Raw genomic sequence first — 27,042 nt, 5'->3', positions numbered from 1 at the left:
AATCTGAAAATTTGAAATCCGAAACTTTGACCATCACGTCAGTACTCAAAATGTTTTGAATTTTGGAGCAATTCAGATTTTCAATTTCCAGATTTAAGATGCTCAACCTTTATGTAGAAAATATGAAAAATTCTCAAAATTTAACAGTAAAAAATCAATCCAGTTATAAAATGGGCAAAAGACATGAACAAATGTTTTATTAAAGTGTAGTTACAGATGGGAAGTGAAAATATACTCAACACCATTGACAGTTAGCAAAATGTAAATTAAAAACAATGCAGTATCGCTATATACCCATCAGAATAGCTAAAACAAAAAATAGTGACATCAGGTGTCAGGATATGGAGATACGATCACTTAGACATTATTGATGAGAATGTAAAATTACAGCCATTCTAGAAAATCATTTGGCAGTTTTCTTGAAAACTAAACGTGTTCTTATCAGATGATCCTGCATTCACACTTCTGGATATTTATCCTAGAAATGTAAAAACGTATGTTCACAAAATACTTGTGCATTCTTTAAATGACAAACTGTAGATGTGGAGAACAGATTAATGGTTGACAGTATTAGGGTGGGTGGATGGGAAATGTCAAGTGGGTGCAAATACCGAGAGACTGTGATAGTGGTTTTGTGAATTTTACGTGAGACAATATTGCAAAGAACTACACACATACATAATACATGCATACATGAATATAGATTAAAATGGTATAAACTAAATTATATTTGTAGACTAGTTAACAGAAACATACTAATGTCAATGTTCTGATTTTGATATTGCACTATAGGTATATAGGATGCTGATATGGTTTGGCTGTGTCCCCACCCAAATCTCATCTTGAATTGTCATTCCCATACTCCCCACGTGTTGTGGGAGGGACCCAGTGCGAGGTAATTGAATCATAAGGGTGGTTACCTCCATGCTGTTCTCATGATAGTGAGCGAGTTCTCATGAGATCTGATAGTTTTATAAGGGGCTATTTCCCCACCCCTTTCTCTCACTTCTCCTTGCGGCCACCATGTGAAGAAGGACGTGTTTGCTTCTTCTTCTGCCATGACTATAAGTTTCCTGAGGCCTTCTCAGCCATGCTGAACTGTGAGTAAATTAAACCTCTTTCCTTTATAAATTACCTAGTTCCAGCTAGTTCTTTATTAACAGTGTGAGACTGAACTAATACAGTAAATTGGTGTAGAGAGTGAGGTGCTGGTATAAGGATACCCAAAAATGTGGAAGTGACTTTGGAACTGGGTAACAGGCAGAGATTGAAACAGTTTGGAGGGCTCAGAAGAGGATTGGAAAATGTGGGAAAGTTTGGAACTTCCTAGAGACTTAGAGGTCTCAGAAGACAGGAAAATGTGGAAAGTTTGGAACTTCCTAGAGACTTTTTGAATGACTTTGACCAAAATGCTGATAGTGATATAGAAAATGAAGTCCAGGTTGAGGTGGTCTCAGATGGAAATGAGGAACTGGTTGGCAACTAGAGTAAAGGTGATTCTTGTTATGCTTCAGCAAAGAGACTAACAGCATTTTGCCTCTGCCCTAGAGATCTTTGGAACTTTGAACTTGAGAGAGATGATTTAGGGTGTCTCATGGAAAGAATGTCTAAGTGGCAAAGCATTCAAGAGAAAGCAGAGCATGAAAGTTTGGAAAATTTGCAGCCTGGCAATGTAATAGTAAAGAAAACCGATTTTCTGGGGAGAAATTCAAGCCCACTGCAGAAATTTGCATAAGTAATAAGGGAACGAGTGTTAATCACCAAGACAATGGGAAAAATGTTCCAGGGCATGTCAGAGACTTTTCATTACAGCCCCTCCTATCACAGGCCCAGAGGCCTAGGAGGGAAAAATGGTTTCCTGGTCCAGGTCCAGGGCCCCCCTTCTGTGTACAGCCTCAGGACTTTGTTCCTGATGCTCCAGCTATGGCTAAAAGAGGCCAGGGTACAGCTTGACCCATTGCTTCTGAGGGTGCAAGCCCCAAACCTTGACAGCTTCCATGTAGTGTTGAGCCTGTGGGTGCACAGAAGTCAAGAATTGAGGTTTGGGAATGAACCTCTGCCTAGATTTCAGAGGATGAATGGAAATGCTTCGTTGTCCAGGCAGAAGTCTGAAGTTGTCCCTGGCAGGGCCCTCAGGGAGAATCTCTGCTAGGGAAGTGCAGAAGGGAAATGTGGGGTTGGAGTCCCCACACTGAGTCCGCACTGGGGCACTGCTTAGTGGAGCTGTGAGAAGTGGGCCACCATCCTTCAGATCCCAGTATGGTAGATCCACTGACAGCTTGCACTGTGTGCCTGGAAAAGTTGCAGACACCAAAAGCCAGCCATGAAAGCAGCTGGGAGTGGGGACTGTACCTTGCAAAGTCACAGGGCCAGAGCTGCTCAATACCGTGGCAGCCAACCTCTTGCATCAGCATGCTCTTGCATCAGCATGCCCTGGATGTGAGACATGGAGTCAAGGGAGATCATATTGGAACTTAAAGGTTTTAATGACTGCCTTAATGGATTTTGGACTTGCATGGGGCCTGTGGCCCCTTTGTTTTGGCCAATTTCTCCAATTTGGAGCAGGTGCATTCGCCCAATGCCTGTACCCCCATTGTGTCTAAGAAGTACATAACTTGCCCCTGATTTTTCAGGCTTATGGGCAGAAGGCACTTGCCTTGTCTCAGATGACACCTTGGACTTTGGGTTTTGGATTAATGCTAGAATGAGTTATGAGTTTGGGGGACTGTTGGAAAGGCATGATGGTATTTTGAAATGAGAAGGCATGAGATTTGGTAGAGGTCGGGCAGAATGATATGGTTTGGCTGTTTACCCACCCAAATCTCACCTTGAATTGTAGTTCCCATAATTCCTATGTGTTGTAGGAGGGACCCAGTGGGAGGTAATTTAGTCACGAGCGTAGTTACCTCCATGCTGCTCTTGCGATAGTGAGTGAGTTCCCACAAGATCTGATGGTTTCATAAGGGGCTATTTCTCCCTCCTTCACCCTGTACTTCTTACGACCACCATGTAAAGAAGGACATGTTTGCTTCCCCTTCTCCATAAGTTTCCTGAGGCCTCCTGAACCATGTTTAACTGTGAGGCAATAAAACTACTTTACTTTATCAATTATGCAGTCTCAGGTATGTCTTTATTAGCAGTGTGAGAACAAGTTAATACATTGGGGAAAGATGGGTGAAGCGTACATTGGGGGAAGCTAGGGGAAAGGTACATTGCGGGAAGCTGAGTGAAAGGTACATTGGGGAAAGCTAGGTGAAGTGTACATAGGAGTCTTCTTTCTTCTTTTGCAACTTCCTGTGAATCTGTAATTTTTTTTAAGTAAAAAATGATCTACACTGTGCCCAAAATTGTAGCAATTCTTTTGGATGACATGGTAAAGTGGACTTTTAGAAAGACAGTAGGAGATGGAATGAGGAGATGGTAGTTTGAGTTTCAGAAGTACAACTTATTATTGATATTTATGTGCTTATAGGAAAAGTGCCTTACATGCTCCAAATCCTAATTTCTTCATCTATAAAATGTTACCAATAGATGAAATCTGCTTGTTATGTCCTAGTCCAGTCATTGTTACAATTATGTAAGATACATAAAAGGTTACTTTGAGTAAAATAAAGCCACAAACCAGCAGACCCCAAACATGGGGCATTTGTAGCCACAGTAGAAATGTCTGTCAGGTAGTTTGTTTGGGTCCTGATTGGTTTCCTAAGGTGTCAGTTGATCATGGCTACTGATGCAAGAGTCACTGTTACAAGGCTGGATTTATTAGAGCCCTCCTGAGTTTTCCCACAGGCAGGACATGAGGAGGAAGAAGAAAGGAACTACGTGATAATGACTGTTTAATTAGTGTTTGAATATTAGTTTAAAAAATAAGTATTGTTATGATCATTATAATTAGTGAATAAATAGCTTGCTGTGACAATCATCATTTTTTTGTCCTGATAAGTTGGATATTCCAAATATACTGTAGCCAAACTTAGGTTATACATCAATCCTAAATGTGCATTTTTCACCTTTCTAATCTATAGTCTTATTTCCTGGGGACTATAATTGACTCTAAGCAAATCTTTCTTTGGACCTGCAAAGAGGCATTCTAATTTAATTAGCTTCAAATGCCTATCTGTTCACAACCATTCTGCCTAGACTATTAGCTATAAAGGAAAGAGAAAGATTTCTCAATCAATTTTTAAATTTTTTAAAAAACTGACATGTAGTAAGTGTACATATTTATAGGGTACAGAATGACATTTAAACACATGAATACAATGAGTAATGATTAAATCAGGGTAATTAGCATATCCATTGCCTCAAATATTTATCATTTCTTGGTGTTAGAACATTCAAAATTCTATTTTCCAGTATTTAAAAATGTGCAATAAGTTACCCTAGGAGTAACCATAGTTACCCTACAGTGTTATAGAGCACTACAACTTATTCTTTAGCTATAATTTTCTATCTCCTAATCAAACTCTCTCTATCCTCCTCTCTCTACTATGTTTTCCAGCTTCTCATAACCACAAGTCTACACTATACTTTTGTGAGCTCAAATTTTTAAAGTCCCAAGTATGAGTGAGAATATGTGGTATTCATCTTTCTGTGCATGACTTATTTTATGTAACATAATGTCTTCAAAGCTCATCGATGTTGCCACTAATGGTGGAATTTTGTTCTTTTTGTTACTTAGTAGTATTCCATTGTGCATACATGACACATTTTGAATCCATTCTTCTATTGATGAACACTTAGGTTGATTCCATATGTTGGCTATTGTGAATAATGCTGCAGTAAATATGGGGGTGCAAATATCTCTTCAATATACAGATTTTTATTCCTTTAAATAAACACAGTAGTGAGATTGCTGGATCACACAGTGGTTCTATTTTTAGTTTAAGAAACACCCATACTGTTTTTGATAAGGGCTGTACTAATTTATATTCCACCAACATTGTATGAGTTCTGTTTTCTCTCCATCCTCACTGGCATCTGTTATTGCCTGTCTTTTCAATATAAGCCATTTTAACTGGGGTGAGATAATATCTCACTGTACTTTTGATTTTCATTTCCTTGATGATTAATGATGTTGAGCATTTAAAAAATATCCCTGTTGTCCATATTGCTGCCTTCTTTTAAAAAATGAGTGTTCAGATTATTTGCCAGTTTTTTATTTTGGGTTATTTGCTTTTGTGCTGCTAAGTTATTTGAGTTCCTTGTATATTCTGGATATTAATCACTTGTCATATGATAGCTTGAAAAAATATTGTCCCATTTCGTAGGTTGACTCTTTACTCAGTTGATTGTTCTTTCGCTGTGCAGAAGCACTTTAGTTCAATATAATTCCACTTATCTATTTTTACTTTTGTTGACTGTACTTTTGAAGTCTTAGCCCAAAATCTCTGCCCATATCAATATCCTAAAGCATTTTCCCTGTGTTTTCTTCTAGCAGTTTTATTAATTTAGGTCTCACATTTAAGTATTTCATCTACTTTGAGTTGATTTTTGTATATGGTGAGAAATAGGGGTCTAATTTCATTTTTCTGCATTATGAATATCCAATTTTCCCAGCACCATTTAAGGAAGAGGTTGTCTTTTCTCCAATGTAGGTTGCTGCCACTTTTGTCAAAAATCAGTTGGCTGTTTTATTAGTCTGTTCTCACATTGCTATAAAGAACTACCTGAGACTGGTAATTTATAAAGAAAAGAGGTTTAATTGACTGTCAGTTCTGCAGGCTCTACAGGAAGCGTGGCTTTGGAGACCTCAGGAAACTTATGGTCATAGTGGAAGTTGAAGAGATGGAGGCACGATTTGCATGGCAGGAACAGGAGGAAGAGAGCAAAGAGGAGGTGCTACACACTTTTAAACAACCAGATATCACGAGAACGGCAATTGTGAAATGTGTCCGCATGATTCAGTCACCTCCCACCAGGTTCTGCCTCCAACACTGAGGTTTACAATACGACATAAGATTTGTGCAGGAACACAAATCCAAGCCATATCAGCTATAAATACATGCACTTATTATTGGGTTCTCTATTATGTTCAATCGGCCTATGTACCTGTTTTTATGCCAGTATCATGCTGTTTTGGTTACCATTGCTTTGTAGTATATTTTGAAGTCAGGTAGTGTGATGTCTTCAGCCTTATCATGTTTGCTCAGTTCTGCTTTTTGGCTATTTGGTATCTTTTATGGTTCCTCAAGTTTTAGGCTTTTTTTTCTATTTCTGTGAAGAATGTCATTGATATTGATATTGATATGCCATTAATAGGGATTACATTGAATCTGTAGATCACTTTGAATAGTATGGTTTAACAATATTAATTCTTTCAATTCGTGAACATAGAATACTTTTACATTTTTGTGTGTCCTCTTTAGTTTCTTTTATCAATATTTTGTAGTCTTCATTGTAGAGATCTCTCACTTCCTTGGTTAAATTTATTCCTAGGGTTTGTTTTTTGGTAGCTATTGTAAATGCATTTGCATTCCTGATTTCTTTTTCAGTTGGTTTGTTGCTGATGTATAGAAATGTACCAATTTTTATGTGTTGATTTTGTATCCTGCAACTTTACTGAATTTGTTTGAATTTGTTTATTAGTTCTGAGATTTATTTTTGGTGGAGCTTTTGGGTTTTTCAATGTATAAGATTATATCATCTGCAAAGAGGGGCAATTTGACTTCCTCTTTTCCTATGTGGATTCCCTTTATTTATTTCCCTTGTCTAATTGCTCTGGCTAGAACTTTGAGTACTGTGTTGACTAGCAGTGCTAAAAGTTGTTATCTTTGTCTTGTTCTAGTTCTTAGAGACAGTAAATTTTGGCTTTTCCTGATTCAGTATGATGTTAGCTATGGGCTTGTGTATATGGTCTTTATTGTGTCTGAGTATACTGATTCTACATCTAGTTCATTGGGGATTTTTATCATGAAGTGATGTTGAATTTTACCAAATGCTTTCTCTGCATCTATTGAGATGATAATATGGTTTTTGTCCATTCTGTTGATTGGACAATGATGTGATATATCTCACATTTATTGATTTGAGTATGTTGAAGCATCCTTGCATCTCCAAGGTAAATACTACTTGATCATGGTGTATAATCTCTGTGTCGTGCTGTTGTATTCAGTTTGCTAGTATTTGGTTGAGGATTTTTGCATCTGTGTTAATCAGGGATATTGGCCTTTAATTTGCTTTCTTTGTTATGTTTTTGTCTGATTTTAGTGTCAGGGTAATAATGGCCTTGTACAATAAGTTAGGAAGAATGACTGCCTCTTCAGTTTTTGTAATAACTTAGAAGAATTGGTAGTTAATTATTTCCTAAAAGTTTGATAGAATTCAGCAGTGAAGGCATCCATTCCCAGGGTTTTCTTTGCTCGGAGATTTTTTTGTACTGTTTCAATCTCTTTACTTGTTATTGGTCTGCCCAGTTTTCCTATTTGTTTCTGGTTTAAAATTGATAGGTTACCTGTGTCCAGAAATTTATCTGTTTGCTCTAGGTTTTCCAATTTGTTGGCATATAGCTGCCGTAATAGCGTCTTTTGTTGTTGTTCAGACAAGGTCTCGCTCTGTTGCCCAGGGTGGAGTGAAGTGGCGTGATCATGGCTCACTGCAGCCTCGACCTCCCAGGCTCAAGCAATGCTCCCACCTCAGCCTCCCGAGTAGTTGTAACTACTGGTGTGGGCCACCATATCTAGATAATTTTTGTAGTTTTTGTAGAGATGGGGTTTCACCATGTTGATCAGGCTGGTCTCTAACTCCTGGGCTCAAGCAATTCACCTGCCTCAGCCTCCCCAAGTGCTGAGATTACAGACATAAGCCACTGTATCTGGCCTAGTTGAATAATTCTTTGTATTTCTGTAGTATTAGTTGTAATGTCTCTCATTTTCAGTTTCTTGATTTTATTTATCTAGCTCTTTTCTCATTTTTCCTTAGTCTAGCCAAAGGTTTGTTGATTTTGTTGATCTTTTCAAAAACAAGCTTTTTATTTCTTTGATCTTTTGTATTTTGTTTGTTTGTTGTGTTTTTGTTTGTTTGCTTATTGAGACAGAGTCTCACTTGGTTGCCCAGGCTGGAGCGCAGTGGCGCAATCTTGGCTTACTGCAAGCTCTGCCTCCTGGGTTCACGCCATTCTCCTGCCTCAGCCTCCTGAGTAGCTGGGACTCCAGGCACCCGCCACCACGCCTGGCTAATTTTTTTTTTTTTTTTTTTTTTTTTTTTTTTTTTTTTTTTTTTTTTTAAGTAAAGACGAGGTTTCACAGTGTTAGCCAGGATGGTCTCGATCTCCTGACCTCGTGATCTGCCCACTTCGGCCTCCCAAAGTGCTGGGATTATAGGCATGAGCCACCATACCTGGCCGATTTTTTGTGTTGTTTAAGTCTCCATTCAGTTTAGTACTGCTCTGATCTTTATTATTTCTTCCCTTCTACTAATTTTGGGTTTGATTGCCTCTTGCTTTTCAAATTTCTTGAGGTACATCATTAGATTGCTTATTTGAAATCTTTCTGTTCTTTTTATGTCAGCTTTAACTGCTATAAACTTGCCTTTTAATACTGGTTTTACTTTGCCCCAGAGGTTTTGGTATATTGTGTTTCTGTTTTCCTTTGTTTCAAGAATTTTTATGATTTCCATATTAATTTCTTCAATGACCCAGTGGTCATTCAGGAACATGTTTATATTCCATGTTTTTATATGGTTTTCAAAGTTCTCCTGGTATTGGTTTCTAGTTTTATTCCATTGTGGTCTGAGAAGAAACTTGATATTATTTTAATTTTTAGAAATGTGTTTAGACGTTTGTAGCCTAACATATGTTCTACCCTGGAGAATGTTCTATGTGCTGATGAGAAGAATGTATACTCTGTCATTGGATATATTGTTCTGCAAATGTTTCTTATATCTATTTGGCTTAAAGTCCAGTTTAAATCCAGTCTTTTTTTGTTGATGTTCTGTCTAAATCATCTATCTAATGCTAAGAGGGAGTTGTTCAAGGCCCCTGTCATTATTGTATTGGAATTTCTTCTCTCTCTCTCTGTCTTTCTCTCTTCAGATCTAGTAACATTTGCTTTATGAATTTGGGTCCTCTAGTGCTGGACACATGTGTATTTACAATTGTTATATATATTTGCCGAATTGATTCTCTTATTATATAATGTATATAATGACATTCTTTGTCTTTCCTTTTTTACTTAATATCTATTTCATCTGATATAAACATAGCTACTTCTGCTCACTTTTGATTTCTATTTGTGTGGAATACATTTTTCTGTACCTATACTTTTAGATGGTGTGTGTTTTCACAGGTGATATTAGTTTCTTATGAGCTTCATATAGTTGGGTCTTACCAAAAATCCATTCAACCAGTCCACATATTTTAATTTTAATTGGGAAATCAAAACCATTTACATTTGAGGTTTATATTGATAGATGAGTACTTCTGTTATTTTGTTAATCGTTTTCTGGTTGTTTTTTATACCCTTTGTTCCTTTCTTCTTCTCTTACTGTTTATCTTTGTGGTTTGGTGGTTTTCTGTAATAGTAATGTGTTATCCCATTCCCTTTGTATTTGTTTATCTGCTCTACTGGTGAGTTATATATGAGTACGACTTTCATGAAAGTATATGACTCAAAAAAAAAGTATATATTGCCCTTCACTTCCTGAGGTAGGACTTTGTTAAGCTTTTCTTGTAGGTCAGGTCTACTGGTAATGAATTTCCTCAGTTTTTGCCTGTCTAAGAAAGACTGTTTCTCCATCATTTCTGATGGTTAGTTTTTCTGTGTATAGGGTTCCTTGGTGGCAGTTGTTTTTTCTTTCAGAACTTTGAATGTATCATCCCATTCTTTGCTGGCCTGCTGGAAAATCTACTGTTAGTCTGATGGGATATCCTTATATGGGATTTGATGTTTTTCTCTCAGTTTTTAGCATTCCATCTTTATCTTCGCCTTTTGAAAGTTTGACTATAATGTGCTTTGGCAAGGACCTTTTTGGGTTGAATTTATTTGGGAGCTTTCTAAATCTGGGTGGCCATATCTCTCCCAAGTATTGGGAAGTTTTTAACTGATATTATTATTTTATTATTATTATTTTTTGAGACAAGGTCTCTCTCTATCACCCAAGCTGGAATGCAGTGGCATGAACATGGTTCACTGCAACCTCGACCTCCTGGGCTCAAGTGATCCTCCTGCGAAGTTATGACCACAGGTGTGTGCCACCATAACCCAGATTTTTCTTTTTGGTAGATATGACACATCACCATCTTCCCTACTCTGGTCTCAAACTCCAAGTGATTCTTCTGTCTCAGCCTCCCAAAGTGTTGGGATTATAGGTATGTGCCACGATGCCCAGCCTATGACTATTATTTCTTTAAAGTAGGTTTTCTATGCCATTTCCCATCTTTTCTTCTTACAACTTCCAAACTTCACATATTTATTTACTTAATGGTGGCCCATATGTCCTTTTAGGCTTAATTTATTATTTTAAAATGTCTTCTTATTTTTGTCTGACTGAGTTTCTTCAAAAGAGCTGTCTTCAAGTTTAAAAATTATTCTGCTTGAAACTAGCCTATTATTGAAGTTCTCAATTAAAGTTTTATTTCATTCATTGATTTGTTCTGTTTCAAGATTTCTCTGATTTTGTTTTGTGATATCTATCTCTTTGTTGAATATCTCATTCAAATCATGCAGTCTTTCTGATTTTGTTGAAATGTCTGTGTTCTCTTATATCTTGATGAATTTCCTTAAGATCATCATTTTGAATTCATTTTCAGTCATTTCTTAGACTTCATTTGCTTTTGTGTGTTGACTCCCTCTGTACCGAGGTAACGTTTCTATGTCCGTCTCGTGTCATGATGCTGCAGCCTTCTGGGTATATGTGGTGGGATGGCAGCAAGACCTTAGGAATATGGACATACAGTGACTATTGGATCCTAGGAATGGATACATTATGGTGGCAACTCTGCTCTTCAAATGGTATTGTGCTTCAGCATCCTGGATCCAGGGGAGTAGAAAGGACTCGGCATGTTTTCCCTCTCTGGAAGTATGAAGTTGTTTGGATTCCAAATGCTTCCTATGCTGGGATCAGGGCCTTTTAAGGGCTGTGAAGGTCTTCTGTAGCTAGAATTGCTGGTGTCCATGGTGGGAATATGGCTGCTGGCAGTCTCCCACTTTCTTTTTTCCCACAATAGGAGTCCCTCTTGACTTGAAACTAATTGATACCAGGTGCTTTGTGTTCCTTTCTATAATGCCTTTTAAGTTTCTGAACCTTAGAAGGTCTTCATAACTTTTCTACTGAATCCCAGTATTCTTCCTTAAAATATACTCTGTTTGATTTGTGGTTATCTACTGGTTGTTGTGGTCCTTTGTTTGGGAGGTGAGTGCTGGACACCTCTAATTAATCATCTTGATAACATCTGTCTCAATTCAACTGTAACCACCATCGTATGATTAAGTCTACCCGCAAGTAATTGTAGCAGCAATATTAGTAGAATTAGTAGTAGTAGCAGAAGCAGCAGCGACAATCAAATACCTAACATTTATGGAGCATTTACCGGCTATAATATACCGTAGTAAGTTTTCTACCTATATTAATTAATTTAGTTCTCAAAACAATCCCAAGTGATAGGTTCTATCATTTTCCACATTTTACAATGAGGAATCTAAAACAGAGAGGTTGAGTAACTTACTTGAGTACACTTAGCTTGTAATTGGCAAATCAGGATCTTCTAATCTAGGCCGGTGCTTTGGAGTTCATACTCTTAACCTAAATGCCAGTCCATCTTTCACAAGCACTTGTCCTATCTTTTGCAGCATCCTTAGTATCCTGAAAGGAATGTGATATTTATAGAAGAAAACTATATTTTCTTTGGCTGTCTCTGTTAAACACAGTGTTGAAGACGCTGGTCATTTTGAAAACTTGGGCATGACTAAAGAAAATGAAATGTGGAAGTTCTATAGCCTTTGTTCTTTGGGAATAGGTCATCTGTTTTCAGTAAGTATGTAGGAGATCTCAGTAGGAATTGAGGGCTAGAATACAGGAAGACAGTTCATTGTTTGCATTATGATATCATTTCCACATGTCATGGTTTAGTTTCAGCCACATCCAAATTAATTTCTAACTGCTCAGTGACATGTTTGTTCATCTAGTGTCTACATTCACAATCTGAGTTTTTCTACTTACCAGTTCCATGATCTTAGGAAAGTTATTATATAAAGTACTTTTGTCTAAGTTTCTTCATTGTAAATCAGCAAACTTACTTCATTTAATTGTTGGGAGAATTAAATGGTATAATATGTGTAAAATATTGACTTCAGTGCTTGGCATTCTCTAGATTCAATAACATTATGTAAGGTATTATTATGAGCAACTCTAATTGAGAAACTTTGACCATTCGTGAAAGATTATTTCAAATACTACCTTTTGTGAGAGGGCTTTTCTATTCCTTCCGTTAGAAGGAATTTCTTCCCTCCAATGAACTCTCAGTCTAGCTTATCTTTATTCCTCTTATCTAGCATGACCACACATGCTAGTTTGCCTGGGTCATTCTGAGTTATGCTTGTTATCCCAGTGTAATTATTAGTGGAGCACCCTTTCATTCTAAAATATGTTCCATTTGTATGATAAAATATAAGGTCAACTACTTATAACTCTTATCACTTCTCTTCTGTGTTCCAGTTAGTTACCCCTATTAAAATGTTCAGGCTAGCAGAGACCATATCTACTCATCGTTGTATTCCCAGTACAGACCATAATCATTATTTATTAAATGAATTTAAAGAAGGAGACTGAAAACTCTTGGAGTATAAGTCTGAATTCTTAGACTTTTTAATGTTTCTAACATTGTCTGGTAGTGCACATACTAGGTACTTGATAGGTTTGTAAATTCAAGTGGACATGCACAGGAGTATACTATTTTTTGCAGTGTGCTGGAGATGACTTGAGCACAGACTTGAGGTGTGTCCTCAGAAATCTTATCTTCTTTTCTCACTGTTTGCTAACCTGTGCACATTTCTTGCTGACAGTTGGGTTGGTCTAAAGGCCTAAATAAAAATTTTATTTGGAAAATCCCAAGTATTAAATCAACAATCAGATGCAGGTGTGTGCCCTACCTCTGTTGTGTGTGTGTGATGAAAACAGTCCTATTTTGCAGGATTTAACCTTTCTCATTACTGGACCCCCATTAGGAAATTTATAATAAAAAATAAATGAAGATTGATGATATTTCAAATGATTGGTACATTGGTTGAACAATTCACTTAACAAACTATATTGAATTTTTTGTTTTGTTCCAATTAGTGTTATTTCCTTGAGGTTTCGGGCTGGAATTTCTATTCTTGTTTTATAACTATTTGTGATTCGAATGGCCCTACCGGATTTTTCTTCTTAAAATTTGTGAGAAATTATACTAGCAGATGTTAAAAAGGAATAAAGGATATAAACTTTGCCATATTGTTTATTTATAGAGGAGTCATTTGGGTAACTCCATAAACTTGCTGATTATGAGAGGAAATTATAGTTATCTATGAAACCTTAGTTTCTAACTTGGAATCTTTTCATCTGTTTTGTAGGGTTAGATCGGTTTCTCTCCATGTCTTGTGGATCAAGGATGCCACAGCTATCTGAATATATGTAACTACATATCACTATACGGCAGGCAGCTATGCAGAGGTTAGATCTGAACCCTATGAACGTGGGCTATATGGAAAATTAGAGCGAAATTGCTGAAGGCCCTTAAACAGAGGCCTCAGAGTAAATCCTTTTCCTACTCTCAGCACAATCCTGTGCTTGCCAGCCTTCCCTGTGACCAGTGGTACTCCTTTGAAAATTGTGTTGGGAAATTCTCCTTTGCTAGGCTATATTCACCGGCCTTCCTCTTCAGTTTTATCCTCTTTGTTCTAAATAAGCCATGGAATCTCTAATATAGATTTGTCCCTTCCCTCCCCTCCCCTCCCCACCGCTCCCCTCCCCTCCCCTCCCCTCCCCTTTTCCTTCTCCCTTCTCCCCTCTCCCCTCTCCCCTCTCCCTTCTCTTCTCTTCTCTTTTTTGTAACCTGAGGGGAAGGTTTCCAATTGTGGACATTTTTCAGCATTGTGGAGGTCCTAGGCTGGCTAGTTCGTTGTTTTGAGCAGTCCTGCACATCGTACAATGCTTAGCAGCATTCCTGGCCTTTATTCCCTAGGTTTCAGTATCACCTCCTGTTCCCAATAATGGCAACCAAAAATACCCCCTAATATATCAAATGTTTGCAGGGTGAGGCAGTGCAAAATTCCCCCTATTGAGAGCCATTACCTTGGAATCTCTGTGAAAACTTTTTCAGAAGGTGGAAGAAACAACGGCCTTAGCGCAGCACTTACCAATTGTGTGACGGACAGGAGTTGTTTGACTTCTCTGACACTGTTTCTTTACCTGCAAAGTAGGGATAATAACATCTTTCTTTCAGAGTTTAGATTTCAACAGGAACCTTTAGGCACATAGTAAGGTAGTGACATGTGGTAGTCACTGTCATTCTTATTTGGTGAATTCCAGCTACGTTTCCCAATACCAGTAATTCCAACTTAAGAAAAGGTGTTTCTCTTTTTCTCTCACCCTGGAAACAGAACACGATGAATGTGGCAGCGGCCAGCACAACTGTGACGAGAATGCCATCTGCACCAACACTGTCCAGGGACACAGCTGCACCTGCAAACCGGGCTACGTGGGGAATGGGACCATCTGCAGAGGTAGGCTTACCGCCTTAGGGCTGAGTTGTGAGCAGCCATTCTGCCTGGGCTCTTGGCACTCATGTGTCAGACCTTCTTGGTAACTCTTGGTGGAACACAGCCAGGGTTCCTGCTCCTGGTTTATCAACTGGCAAGGGTACTGTGTATCAGGGAAAAAGAAAAATGCTTTAGATTTAGCTTTTGAGTTGAAAGAAAAAGGTATAGGTGTGGGTCAGGGGCACAGTTACATAACTTGATGGCTCTGTTCAGCTTTGCCTCTTGGCGTGAGTTTGTGAGGCAAGCTTCGATTGTGGATGTGGGCTTTTCTTTCCTGTGAGCTTTCCCCGAAGAACAAGTGGACACTGTTTCTCTCCACACTTGAAGTACCTGCTTGGGTAGGAAACTCACAGTTTTAGCCTTGCTCAGTGTCTTGCAGCAGTTTATCAATTCAGAGGCCAGTGCTCTGGCTTCCCTTAGCATTTAGAATAAAATTAAAATTCCTCCTTCTGGTACTTATGACGGCATTCAGCATCTGCTCCCTGGCTCCTCACAGCTGACACTTCTCTTTCTTCTCACCCTCAATCCCTTTGCCTCAGCCTACTGGGTCCCTGTTATTCCTTCAGCATTGCTGTTGCCTCAGCCTTAATGCTCATCTCTTTCATGTCTCTACTCAGATGTCCCCGCATCACAGAAATGTTCTTTGACCACCCTATCTAAAATAGCACCTTAGTACTTCTTAGCCCACACCGTGCTTGAATTTTTTCTTCACAAACACAACCTGACATAACATTACATGTTTATGTGTTTGCTTGTCTCTGTGTTATCTGCCTCCCCACTAGGATGTAAGCTCCATGACAGTGAACACTTGATATTGTCCCCCTATTGTCTCTGCCGTTTAGAGTCGTGCCTTGCACGCAGTAGGTGCTTGTTTACTATGTGTTAACTCACCAAATCACCAAAGAGGAAAGGCACAATCATAATGAAAAAATAGGCAACATTAACAAGAAAACAAAAGACATCCTATGAGGTAGGTATTATTATCCTCAGTTTAGAAGCGATAAAATTGAGACACAGAGAGGTTAAGTAACTTGCCCAAAGATACATAGTAAACACATTGTCAGTATTCCTCTGCAGGGCTGAAATGCTGGTAATGAGTGAAAAATCATTTACAGTGACTAAGTCATTATATTTATGGATTGGATTGGGGAGGAATTTTAAAAGATTGATTTTATTCTGTGTTGGTTAAGGTGAGGTAAGCAGAAAGCCTAATACATGATGGTGAGTGTAAATTGGTAAAACTCTTTGTTTTTTTTTTTAACAGCAATTTGACAAAATTTATCAACATTCAAAGTATGTATTCTATTGATTCCATCAATTTTACCTCTTGAAATTCATTCTAAAAAAGCACAGGTTCATGAAGAGGGGGAAAAGTATGTAGAGTGTTTTTTTGCAGCACTGTGTATTCACTGAAAACTGGAAACAACCAAAATATCCATCAGTCTTGGAATGATTACATTTATTTTGGCATATTCATTTTATAGAGTAGAATGCTGTAGTTTAAAACTCTAAACATTTGTATGTACACACATGCACACACACAAACACATACACCTACACGTCACATTGAAAGATACCCTACATATTTTTGAGAAAAAAAAATAAAGTCAAGTTCAGAGCAATATAGTGTCATTAAATACTTAAGTTAATATTTATAAATATCTATCTACATATTTATGTAAATACATAAAGACTGGAAACATGCAAACTAGTCCCCTTGTTACCCATGGGTGTGTGAAAAAAGAAAATTCACTTATTGCTATGAATTCCATATTATTTGCATTTCTTCCAATGGTCTTTTTTATGTGAATATTCATGTGTATTTTTTCTAAAGTACCCTGAAGCAAATAAACGAGTGCTCAGCCTTTTTAAAAGGCTAAGGAAATTTCCAAAGCAAAAAAAAGAAACAAAAACGTTAATGTAATTCCATGGATTATCAAGCCCACTGCTGGTAACTGCATGCTAGTGCTATAAATCTGAGGAGCAACATAGGGATTTTAATGCACTTTTTTCAGAATTATGTTACCTCATAAAATAATATTAATTGCCCTTGTCCTGTGAGTTTGTATTTGCCAAGTCCTCTCTTGCCATTGTGATAAGTGGTGGTTTCACCTTTGTAGAATTTTCTAAGTCTAGCTGTGAAAAAATATGAGTACAAATAATGTTCCTGGTGTCCACAGACTGTGAGGGGAAACAAATCTTCCCTTGAAAGTTATGAATTAGGAAAAATAATTTTCTTAAAGACATTCTCATAATCAATTGTGCTGACCTCAGTAAGGAAAAGTCTTGTGTTTTATAAATGCTACGTGGGAAAGCAATGTGGTGTAGCTGAACAATTGGATAAAGAGCTTGTACTCTATACCTGCTTTCACTACTGGTACTTTGCACCTGCTTTCATTATTGGGGAATTGTAACTTTTATATTTTTACATATTACATATTAAAATATGGTTAGGGCCGGGCGCGGTGGCTCAGGCCTGTAATCCCAGTGCTTTGGGATCCCGAGGTGGGTGGATCACCTGAGGTCAGGAGTTCCAGACTAGCCTGGCCAATATGACGAAACCCCATCTCTACTACAAACCAAACCAAACCAAACCAAACCAAAACAAAAACAAACATTACCTGGGCATGGTGTGTGCGTGTAATCCCAGGTACTGGGGAGGCTTGAGGCAGGAGAATCGCTCGAACCTGGGAGGCAGAGGTTGCAGTGAGCCGAGATCATGCTACTGCACTCCAGCCTGGGGAAGGAGCAAGACTCCATCTCAAAAAAAAAAAAAAAATCTATCTATCTATATATAGATTAGTATTACTTTCCCTATTTATCTAACAGTATTGAGAGGTGACAATATGCTAGTAACCCTCACTCTCAGCGCCTCCTCCAGCGCCTCCTCAGCCCGGGTGTCCACTCTGGCAGTGCTTGAGGAGCCCTTCAGCCCGCCACTGCAGCGTGGGAGCCCCTCTCTGGGCTGGCTGAGGCCGGAGCCTCCTCCTTCTGCTTGCAGGGAGGTGTGGAAGGAGAGGCGTGGGCAGGAACTGGTGCTGCGCTCCCGGGCCAGTGTGAGTTCCGGTAGGCATGGAGGAGGGCCAGGCTGGCCGCACACAGAGCCGCAGACGGGCGCTGCAGATCCAGGGCAGCGAGGGGCTTAGCACCTGGGCCAGCAGCTGTGGAGGTTGTGCGGGGTCCCCCCGTAGTGCCAGGGCTGCACTCAAATTCTCCCCGGGCCTTAGCTGCCTCCCCGCCAGGCAGGGTTCAGGACCTGCAGCCCGCCATGTCTGAGCTCCCCCCAACTGTGGTGGGCTCCTGCGTGGCCTGAGCCTCCCTGGGCGCCGCCCCCTGCTCCGTGCTGCCTGGTCCCATCCCTGCCCAAGGGCTGAGGAGTGCAGGCCGCTGCTGGGGACCCACGGGTAGCTCCACCTGCAGCCCCACTGCAGGATCCACTGGGTGAAGCCAGCTGGGCTCCTGAGCGGATGGAGACTTGGAGAACTTTTATATTTAGCCAGAGGATTGTATGTGCACCAATCAGCACTCTGTATCTAGCTAACCTAGTGGGACTTGGAGAACTTACCTGTCTAGAACTCTGTGTCTAGCTCAAGGGTTGTAAATGCACCAATCAGCATTCTGTGTCTCCTTCAAGGTTTGTAAATACACCAATCGGTACTCTGTATCTAGCTAACTCTGTGTCTAGCTAACCTAGTGGTGATTTACAGAACTTTTCTGTCTAGCACTCTGTGTCTAGCTCAAGGATTATAAACGTACCAATCAGCCCTGTGTCAAAACAGACCAATCAGCCCTCTGTAAAATAGACCAATCAGCTCTCTGTAAGATGGACCAGTCAGCAGGCTTTGGGGGGGGGGGGGGCAGATAAGGGAATAAAAGCAGGCTGCCTGAACCAGGCAACCTGTTCTGGTCCCTTTCCAGTCTGTGGAAGGTTTGTTCTTTCACTCTTGCAATAAATCTTGCTGCTGCTCACTGTGTGGGTCCACGCTGCCTTTATGAGCTGTAACACTCACCACGAAGGTCTGCAGCTTCACTCCTGACAGCAAAACCACGAACCCACCAGAAAGAAGTAGCTCCAGACACATCTGAATGTCTGAAGGAACAAACTCCCGACACACCATCTTTAAGAACTATAACACCGCAAGCGTCCGTAGCTTCATTCTTGAAGTCAGTGAGACCAAGAACCCACCAATTCCAGACACAGTATTATTGCATAGAATCACTAAGGGAATACATATTTGGTGTTTTAAACTATAAAATGCTATATAAACTAAAGACTAGTATTAGTCTTATGATAAAGAAGAAAGAAGAGGAGGAGGAGGAGGAGGATGGCAGTTTATGGTCTTCTGCCTGAAATAACCAAATTTGTGTCTCAATTTCAGGACATACACTTTATAGTTAACTTTGCCACCTGTAACTCAAACATTTACAGTGGTAGTTGGACAAGAATAACCAGACAACTTGAACTAAGTCTTTTTTATTTTTACTTTTTATTTTTTTGAGACAGGGTCTTGCTCTGTCACCCAGACTGGAGTGCGGTGGCTTGATCTCAGCTCGTTGTAACCACCTCCTGGCTTCCAGTGATTATCCTGCCTCAGTTACTGAGTAGCTGGGATTGCAGACGTGCCCCACCACGCTCGGCTAATTTCTGTATTTTTAGTAGAGATGGGGTTTCACCACGTTGGCCAGACTGGTTTCTAACTCCTGACCTCAAGTGATTTGCCTGCCTCAGCTCCCCAAAGGACTGGGATTACAGGCATGAGGCACTGCTCTCAGCGAAACTAAGTCTTTTTATTTTTAGAGACGCAGTCTCGCTCTGTTGTGGAGGGTGGAGTGTAGTGGTGTGATCTTGGCTCACTGCAAGCTCCGCCTCCCGGTTTCACGTCATCTCCTGCCTCAGCCTCCGGAATAGCTGGGACTACAGGCGCCCGCCACCAGGCACAGCTTATTTTTTTTTTTTTTTTTTTTGTATTTTTAGTAGAGACGGGGTTTCACCGTGTTCGCCAGGATGGTCTCGATCTCCTGACCTCGTGATCCGCCTGCCTCGGCCTCCCAAAGTGCTGGGATTACAGGTGTGAGCTCCAGCGCCCGGCCAACTAAGTCTTTTTAAGTGTTAAATATAGAAAGCTTTTCTAGATAGACATGGTATTGTTCATAGACTTGACTAAATTTGGTTAGAAGTAAACAGTTAATGTGCCTTTTAATAAGCATTACGTAAGACAGCAATTTCTAAAACAATACTAATTGGTGTGAATTCTCTCAGATGGGCTTCCGTGGTGGTTGATGCCCATGTAAGGCATCTTTGCTTCTTTTGGAGGGAAAATACTCGTTCAGCTACAAAAACTCTTAAGTATGTGCAAGACACCTTGATGTGTGTATTCGTATATGTTATCTCATTTAGTTCCCACCATCATCTTGAGAAGTTGATGCTGTTATTCTATTTCACAAGTAAATTTTAAGTAAGACGTAGTTGAATGTGATTTAAGTCAACTAGTGGAACTGCTTTTAGTTTTTTCCCTCCCTTTCCTCCTTTTCTTTTTCCTCCCCCTTTTCCTTCTCTTTTTCTTTCCTCTTCCTCCCTTGGCTGTTTATCATTTAACTCTCTCTCACATACATTGTATTCTAACTAGAAACTAAAGAGAAAATAGAAAGGGAAGACAGTGTACAATGACAATCTAGAATTTTTTTTAAAAATTGCTCACGTAATAAATAGACTAAAATCATTCTGAAACTCTGCAATATGTTTTGCTCAATATTTTGGCATTTGAGTTTAAATGGACAAAACGCTTGCAAACAGTTTCAAGTCAGATTTGCATTACCTGACATGAAGGTTAGGCTTATCATCTGCAGAGTGTTTATCTGCTTTCCCAGTCCTGCATTAATGCCAAAACAGAAAGTGAGCTTTAACTAGGCAGTTGTCAATATGCAGCTGATAGACGAAGTCTTCTCTCTTACCTGTCATTAGTTCTGGATAGAATGTGGTGATCTTTGAAAGCATTCTTGTCTTAATGACTGATAATATTGACATTTATTTATAAAACATTCAGTGAGTGTGAATTCTGTGTCTGGGCACCAAAAGAGCAAAATCAAGTAAGACAAGGCCCTGGGGATTTCACCATTTAGTGTTGGAGAAAGATTTGAACAAATTCTTCCAACCCAACAGAACATTTACAAAATGGTATTATCTTGTGTGAAAGAGGATTGTAAAGAATTACTCAAAATACAGAGCTATGCGAAAAGCATATGCATTAGTTAGGATTTCTTTGGTTGCAAGTAATAGAAATCCACTGGCAAACTAACTCTGTAATTTGCAGAACCCAGAAAAAAGTGCAAGCATGGGCTCCTTGTTTGAAAAGCAGGAAAAACTTGCTAATTAAAGATACTAAAATACAAAGCTTTAAATTTTTTCCCATGATCTTTCTCTTCTCCTGTCATGGAGTTTTGTATTTGCTATTGAATATTGCTCCCTTATGTTTGGGGATATTTTGGGGATGAATGTTAACCCTATGGGAGCTTCAGGCCCATCTTGCCACTTGGTACATTCATGTGGCCCACCAACTTTGGGGTTTCTCACTCCCTGACCAGTGTACCATGATTGGGCCTAGGACAGGGAAATTGAATCAAGTACCTCCCGTTCTCTCAAGAAATCTTCAAACCAACTTTAATGTTGACTGCCTTTCAAATAAAATCACTACAATAAAATTCAGGTCACTGTAGAAACTCCAGGAACATAGGGAAAATCTTTATTCTAAGGCTCTTCAGATTCCTGTAGTTCTCTGAAACCATTCATTATGAGTATGTTTGCATTGAGTGCATGTGCAGACAAGCTGCATCCTGGAAATTTCTGTTTGATGAGTTGCTGGATAAACTGTGTACAAGGAAAACACAGAAAGGCAGAAACAGAAGGCCAGAGGTTTGATATAGACAGAAAGATTAATGTGAAAGATCATGCTAAAGATGTAAACACAGTCCTGAATTAAATAAGTCAAACAGACATCTCACATGTACAAAGATGTTTTTCAGAGGCTCACAGGCAATATGAGAGAAAGGGAGAGGGAGAGGGAGAATAGAAAGGTAAGTTGTTATACTAAGGTATCACCAAGGATAATAAACTATATAAACTACTGGACTGTGAATCAGAGAAGATGAAATTTGCGGAGTTTTAAGAAAGCAAGAGGAATAGGAAGCCTTTGGCAAAAGTACTTACAACACTCTAGACATAGTTTTGAAACGTGGTTAATGTAATGAGGAAGAATTCGGGAAGGTGCCAGTCTAAAATTCTGCCCTTAGGTGCGTTTTTTTAGACAAAATATTGGAAAGAATGTTGAGGGCCAAGACTGTCTGATATCAGGGAATAGTTTGGCTCGATTAGGGTCAGGTCTGTTTGTAAAAACACATTCATATTGAAAATCAGGGGAGGATTGTGAGCATATTTCTAAGAGTGCTCTTCTGGTTATAGAGCAATTTCGTAACAGTTTAAGAAAGGATTTGAGACTGTACCCCACATAGGATTGATTTATAAAGTCAGAAAGTAGATAGATTAGAGGTGGCTTAAGGTCAGACTCAATCGGTCAGAAGAATCTTTGCAGCAAGTGCGGACTATGCTCATTGTAATTAGAGCCAGTTAAAATTTTCCACCTATAGAGGCTGATGGAGCGGGGAGGTATACCTTTGGCAGTGTTTAAGCTTCTCTTAAGTGTCATATTGAAATAATTGGACCAGGTGATGTTACTGTAAGAAATTTGACTTTCAGATTTCTTTAGAACTATTGGATGATTTGACCATAAATCATAAGCATAAAGACAAGATTGATGTGAACGTGGATGACAAAAATCCCTTTTAGTTAAGTTTAATCAGTTATCACAAAGTGCTCTTAACACAGGGATACAAATTTTTAACATACAGTTGTAAGAATTAGTTTGTCAAGAGTATGCAGAACCCTAATGTCGTGCTTAAATGGGTATAGACTGAAGGAGTGGGCTACAAAATGATGGAAAAAACATACATTTTTTTCTCTTAATCTATTTTTTTTTGAATGAAGTCTAAATTTATTAGCAAAGCACTCAAAGCCCTGTGACATGTGGTCCCATATGAATAGTTTGAACCTCATCTCTTGTGATATCATCTTTCCCCATTACCTTGCCAGTCACACCTGAGAGTTAACTGATCATTTTCCCAACAGACCAGGCCAGATGGATGATTTCATGGCCCTTTTCCTTCTCCTTGGGATCATTTATTATACTGGAGTGCTTTATTCTATCCTCTCTTCTTCCAATTGAAATCCTATTCATCCCTCATGGTCCAGCTCAAATCCCATTTTTCCTTGATCTACTGAGTCAGAATAAATTGTTCTCTCAATTTTGCTTGTAGTAGTCAATGTATTATGTCTTGCTAAACTTAGCTGTTTGTATTTCAGCCTTTGCCACATAAAACCTTGTGCATAATGGGTGCTCAGTAAATACATAGATGCAAAATGAGAATTGGCCAGTTGATTTAATGCAAATCAACTCTGCTCTTGTAGCTTGGTGTATTACTGCAGAATCTACACCATTATTCTGAAAAATTGAAGAAAAATTAAAATTGTGAAGTGAATTTTTATGTAATAGTATTTTAATAGTTTTGAAAAAATCATCAGTGGACCTGTTATTTAAGTTCAAAGACATTGTCTGTTGCATACAGAAAATTTAGTCTATGTTATGTTTAATGCCTATAGATACTGAAAGTCCTATAGACACTGAATATAGTCATACCAGAAATGATCAAATCCTTTGGCCTAATTTGAGAGGCAATAATTAGGCTAAGTCTAGCTTCCTTTTTGCATAATGTCTATTTTAAAATCTTACTTATTGACCCTTTTTAGACTCATTCAGTTATTCTGCAATTATATTATGAGCTGGGTTTAGAGCTGAGAGGTACTGAACATGCTGGACAGTCAAGGCAACAGAGGGACATGACAAGTTGCTAAACACATGTTAAGAAATAAAAGAAGGCCTACAAGCTACCAGGCAGAAATATACTTTTGCCCATAGTTTGCCTTTTGAAGAAAGGCTAGTGTAAACAAAGTTTTACTGCATGACTTAGGGACTGTAGATTGGCGATTTCACATCCTTCAAATCTGTAAAACATCTATGGGCTGATTTTTACTGATATATTGGCCAAATATTTTATTAAAGCTTTTTACCCCTTTTCCTGAGATCTGTTATGATACAGCCTTCAGCTATTAATATATTTCTTGTCCATGGGAACCTGGAATTAGTCCCTAGGAGGGCAAGGCACAGGACTATGGCTGAGCCACCCTGCTCATTCTCCAGAACATTCAATTTGGGTAACTACCTGTACCTTGAGACTATAGGATCTGCAATCATGTTATCAAGGTAGAAAGAAACAACATACATTTTCTGTAATCCTCCTTGTTACTTAGTTTTGTATAGTACCCCGGGCATTTAATTTTTTGATTAAGTCTCTTTGGGATGATCAACATTCTAAGATATTCAAGGCTCTTTACAAAAGGGCTCGAAAACATTGTTCTAGATTTAATTTCAAGTACCCCCTTTCCACAAAACTGAATGAGTCTGTTTTTCTTACATGTGCCTCTTCTCTTTAGTTTTATAATTCTATCCCTTTTCTCTTCTTAGAATGCCTATCTATAATATCATTAATTGTTTTTACTTGCTGGAATGAATTTATAAATCAAGGCAATCATCATAGAAATTATTGAACAAATATTCACTGTGTACTTATGATGGGCCAGGCACTATGCTAGGCTATCAAATTGGAAAAAGACAAAGGTAGTCCAATGATCGGACTATAGTCTGAATGGAACTAAACCTCTCTGAAGCATTTAAAATCATCAGTCCTTCCTTTTATTCTGTAAACGTTTTATTTCACAGATGCTCATATTCTCCTGGGTTTCTTTATGTCTCAGGCACCTCCTCTGATTATTTGATGGATTCTTACTAGTCAGTAAATGCTGTACTGGCTCAACATTTCCTCTCTTTTTCTTTGCCTAGGTAATTGTGTCCAAATATAATGGCTTTAAATACCATCTATATGGTAATGACTATTAAATTTATATCTTCAGCCCCAACCTCTTCTCTGATTTCTCCAGAGTCACATAATCAGTGATCTACTTGAAATGTCCACTTGGACCCCTTACAAGTATCTCAAACCTAGCACAACCAAACAGAATCCTTGATTCCTTCTACACATAGTAGATTTCTCATTTATACTTCTTTCCCATCATAGACAATGGGATTACCATTGACTAGGATTTGCTCAGATAAAACAATCTAAGTGTTTTCTTTGATTTCTCTCTCTCAGGTTTGTTATTAACCCATCAACAAGTCTATCATCTCTCCCTTCAGAATACCACAAGTTCAGCTATTTCTTATCATTCCCATAACTTTGCTTTAGTTTAACCCATGATCATCTCTCCACGGAATGTTGCCCTAAAAAAGCTAGATGTAGAATTTTGGAGGCTGTGGATTTGATGGTGAAAAGATGAGATGTTTTAATATGATAACTTCTATTTTCTCAATAAAATATAAAATGCAGTCATGTATTGAAGAATGAGGTTAGGATAGGTGCTGAAATCACTGAGAAGGATTACCAGAGAAGAGACACTTTAATAAATGAGAGGCTGTAGTGGAAATTGACAGGTTGGGGGAAGTGGCAAAATGAGCTTCAAAGGAGAAAGGGGCTTTGCTGGAGAAAAAGGAACTAGTCTTAAAATGAAAATGGGAAACAAAAAGTATTCACCCTCTTTTTCTGAAGTTCAAAGAATTGTAGAGAAAAGTATAGCTTCTGCCTGAGAGGGCAGCAGAAGACCCAATTCTTAACTAAAATGGAAAACTGAAGAGACTGTTGTAAGAGTTGTTGCTGATAAAAAGAGAATTCTATTATAACCATTAGGTGCATGGGCTTTGGAGGAAGACACTTTGGGTTCATATTCTGGTATTTCTATTTACTAGTTATGTGACCTTAAGCAAGTAACTACATTTTTAAAAAATTCAGTTTTCTCCACCTGTGAAAGGTGACTGTAAAAGAACATACCTCAACACATAGTTTATTTCTCTAAACCTCAGTTTCTTTATCTTTAAAGGAGAACTGTAAGGGTACTTACTTCACATGACTGTAAAAATCAAATGAGATAATACACTTATGGTACTTAGGTTAGTGCTTGGAACATAGTAGTTGCTCAGTAGACATTAGCAATTGTCACTATTATTATTAGCACAATGAAAAATCCACTGAATTTTTTCTCCTTACCATCTTTACTGATATCATTACATCTCTCTTAGAACCTATGGTGGTTCTTGCTCTGTAGTACTTCATAAACATTATGTATAGAATACTTATATATTTATGCATATGATAGTCATTTTCTGTCCTTATTTAATGCACTGATTGCCTTTTTAACATATGTTGTGTATATTACTATATTTCCCATCATACCTACCACAGGGATGGATCATCTCAATATCTATTTGTTGGAAAAAATGAAAGTCAATAACTCAAACTTTATGATCCAAGATACTGCCATATACATCTACCCACCCAAGTGTAGCATGTGCTCTTGAGTAGGGCATTGTCTTTTCATATGTGTCCTGGCCTAGTTGTGACCAGTGGGAAACATTCATGAGACTCAGATCAGTATTCTAATTATGTAGCCTGAAACAGCATGGAATACATTTCTCTGTGGGTCATTTAACTCTTAACCGTAAATAAACTCAGGATCACTTTGTTCCAGAAAAATGGAATAGTACCCTACCACTGCTTGTTGGAGGTATGAGCTATCATTACTTTTTTCTCTACTTCTATACGTTTGAATCAGTAGGGGATAGATATCGGACAGCGTGGGAATCATAGTCCCACATCTATCTTTGTTCTCTTGAATCAAGTGAACCAAGATAGATGGTTCTTGGTTCTCTGGGACCGTCAGACCCCACTGCAGGGCTGGCATCTTCTCACTTCTCAGTTGTAGGAGGAGAAGGTAGAACAAGTGATGTAGAGACCTATTGAGATATTTACTCTACGGATGATGTAGAAATGGCAAGTTTTGGGGATCACATATGAGTGTGGGAGGTCCAAGAAAAGGAATGGCTTCTGCCTTGCTGGAGCCATGGTCTCTGGCAAACATGAACGAATATTTATCATACTTGCCATATAGACATTCCTCCTCATAAGGGCAAAAGCTATTACTTGGGTAGAAAAGCAAAGAAATTTAAAGCAATCATTCCCTCCTGAAGTCTGGAGAAGATAAATGATAAGGACTTTCTCCCATCCTCACTCTTCCACCCCCAGAAATGCTACC

At 38.7% G+C, this 27,042-nt stretch overlaps 1 protein-coding gene across 1 annotated transcript in view; it reads left to right on the top strand.

Moving 5' to 3' along the window:
- The window catches only part of NELL1 (neural EGFL like 1), a 949,982-nt gene that overhangs the window by 571,540 nt on the left and 351,400 nt on the right, over positions 1 to 27,042 (top strand). Inside the window, 1 exon segment of the mRNA XM_030918045.1 lies at positions 14,574 to 14,696. Coding sequence (XP_030773905.1) covers positions 14,574 to 14,696 — 123 coding nt within the window.

The sequence above is a fragment of the Rhinopithecus roxellana genome, chromosome 15 (assembly GCF_007565055.1).
Source record: "Rhinopithecus roxellana isolate Shanxi Qingling chromosome 15, ASM756505v1, whole genome shotgun sequence".
NCBI lineage: Eukaryota > Metazoa > Chordata > Mammalia > Primates > Cercopithecidae > Rhinopithecus > Rhinopithecus roxellana.
Note: the sequence above shows the minus strand (reverse complement) of the source record. Positions and strands in the feature narration are given on the sequence as shown.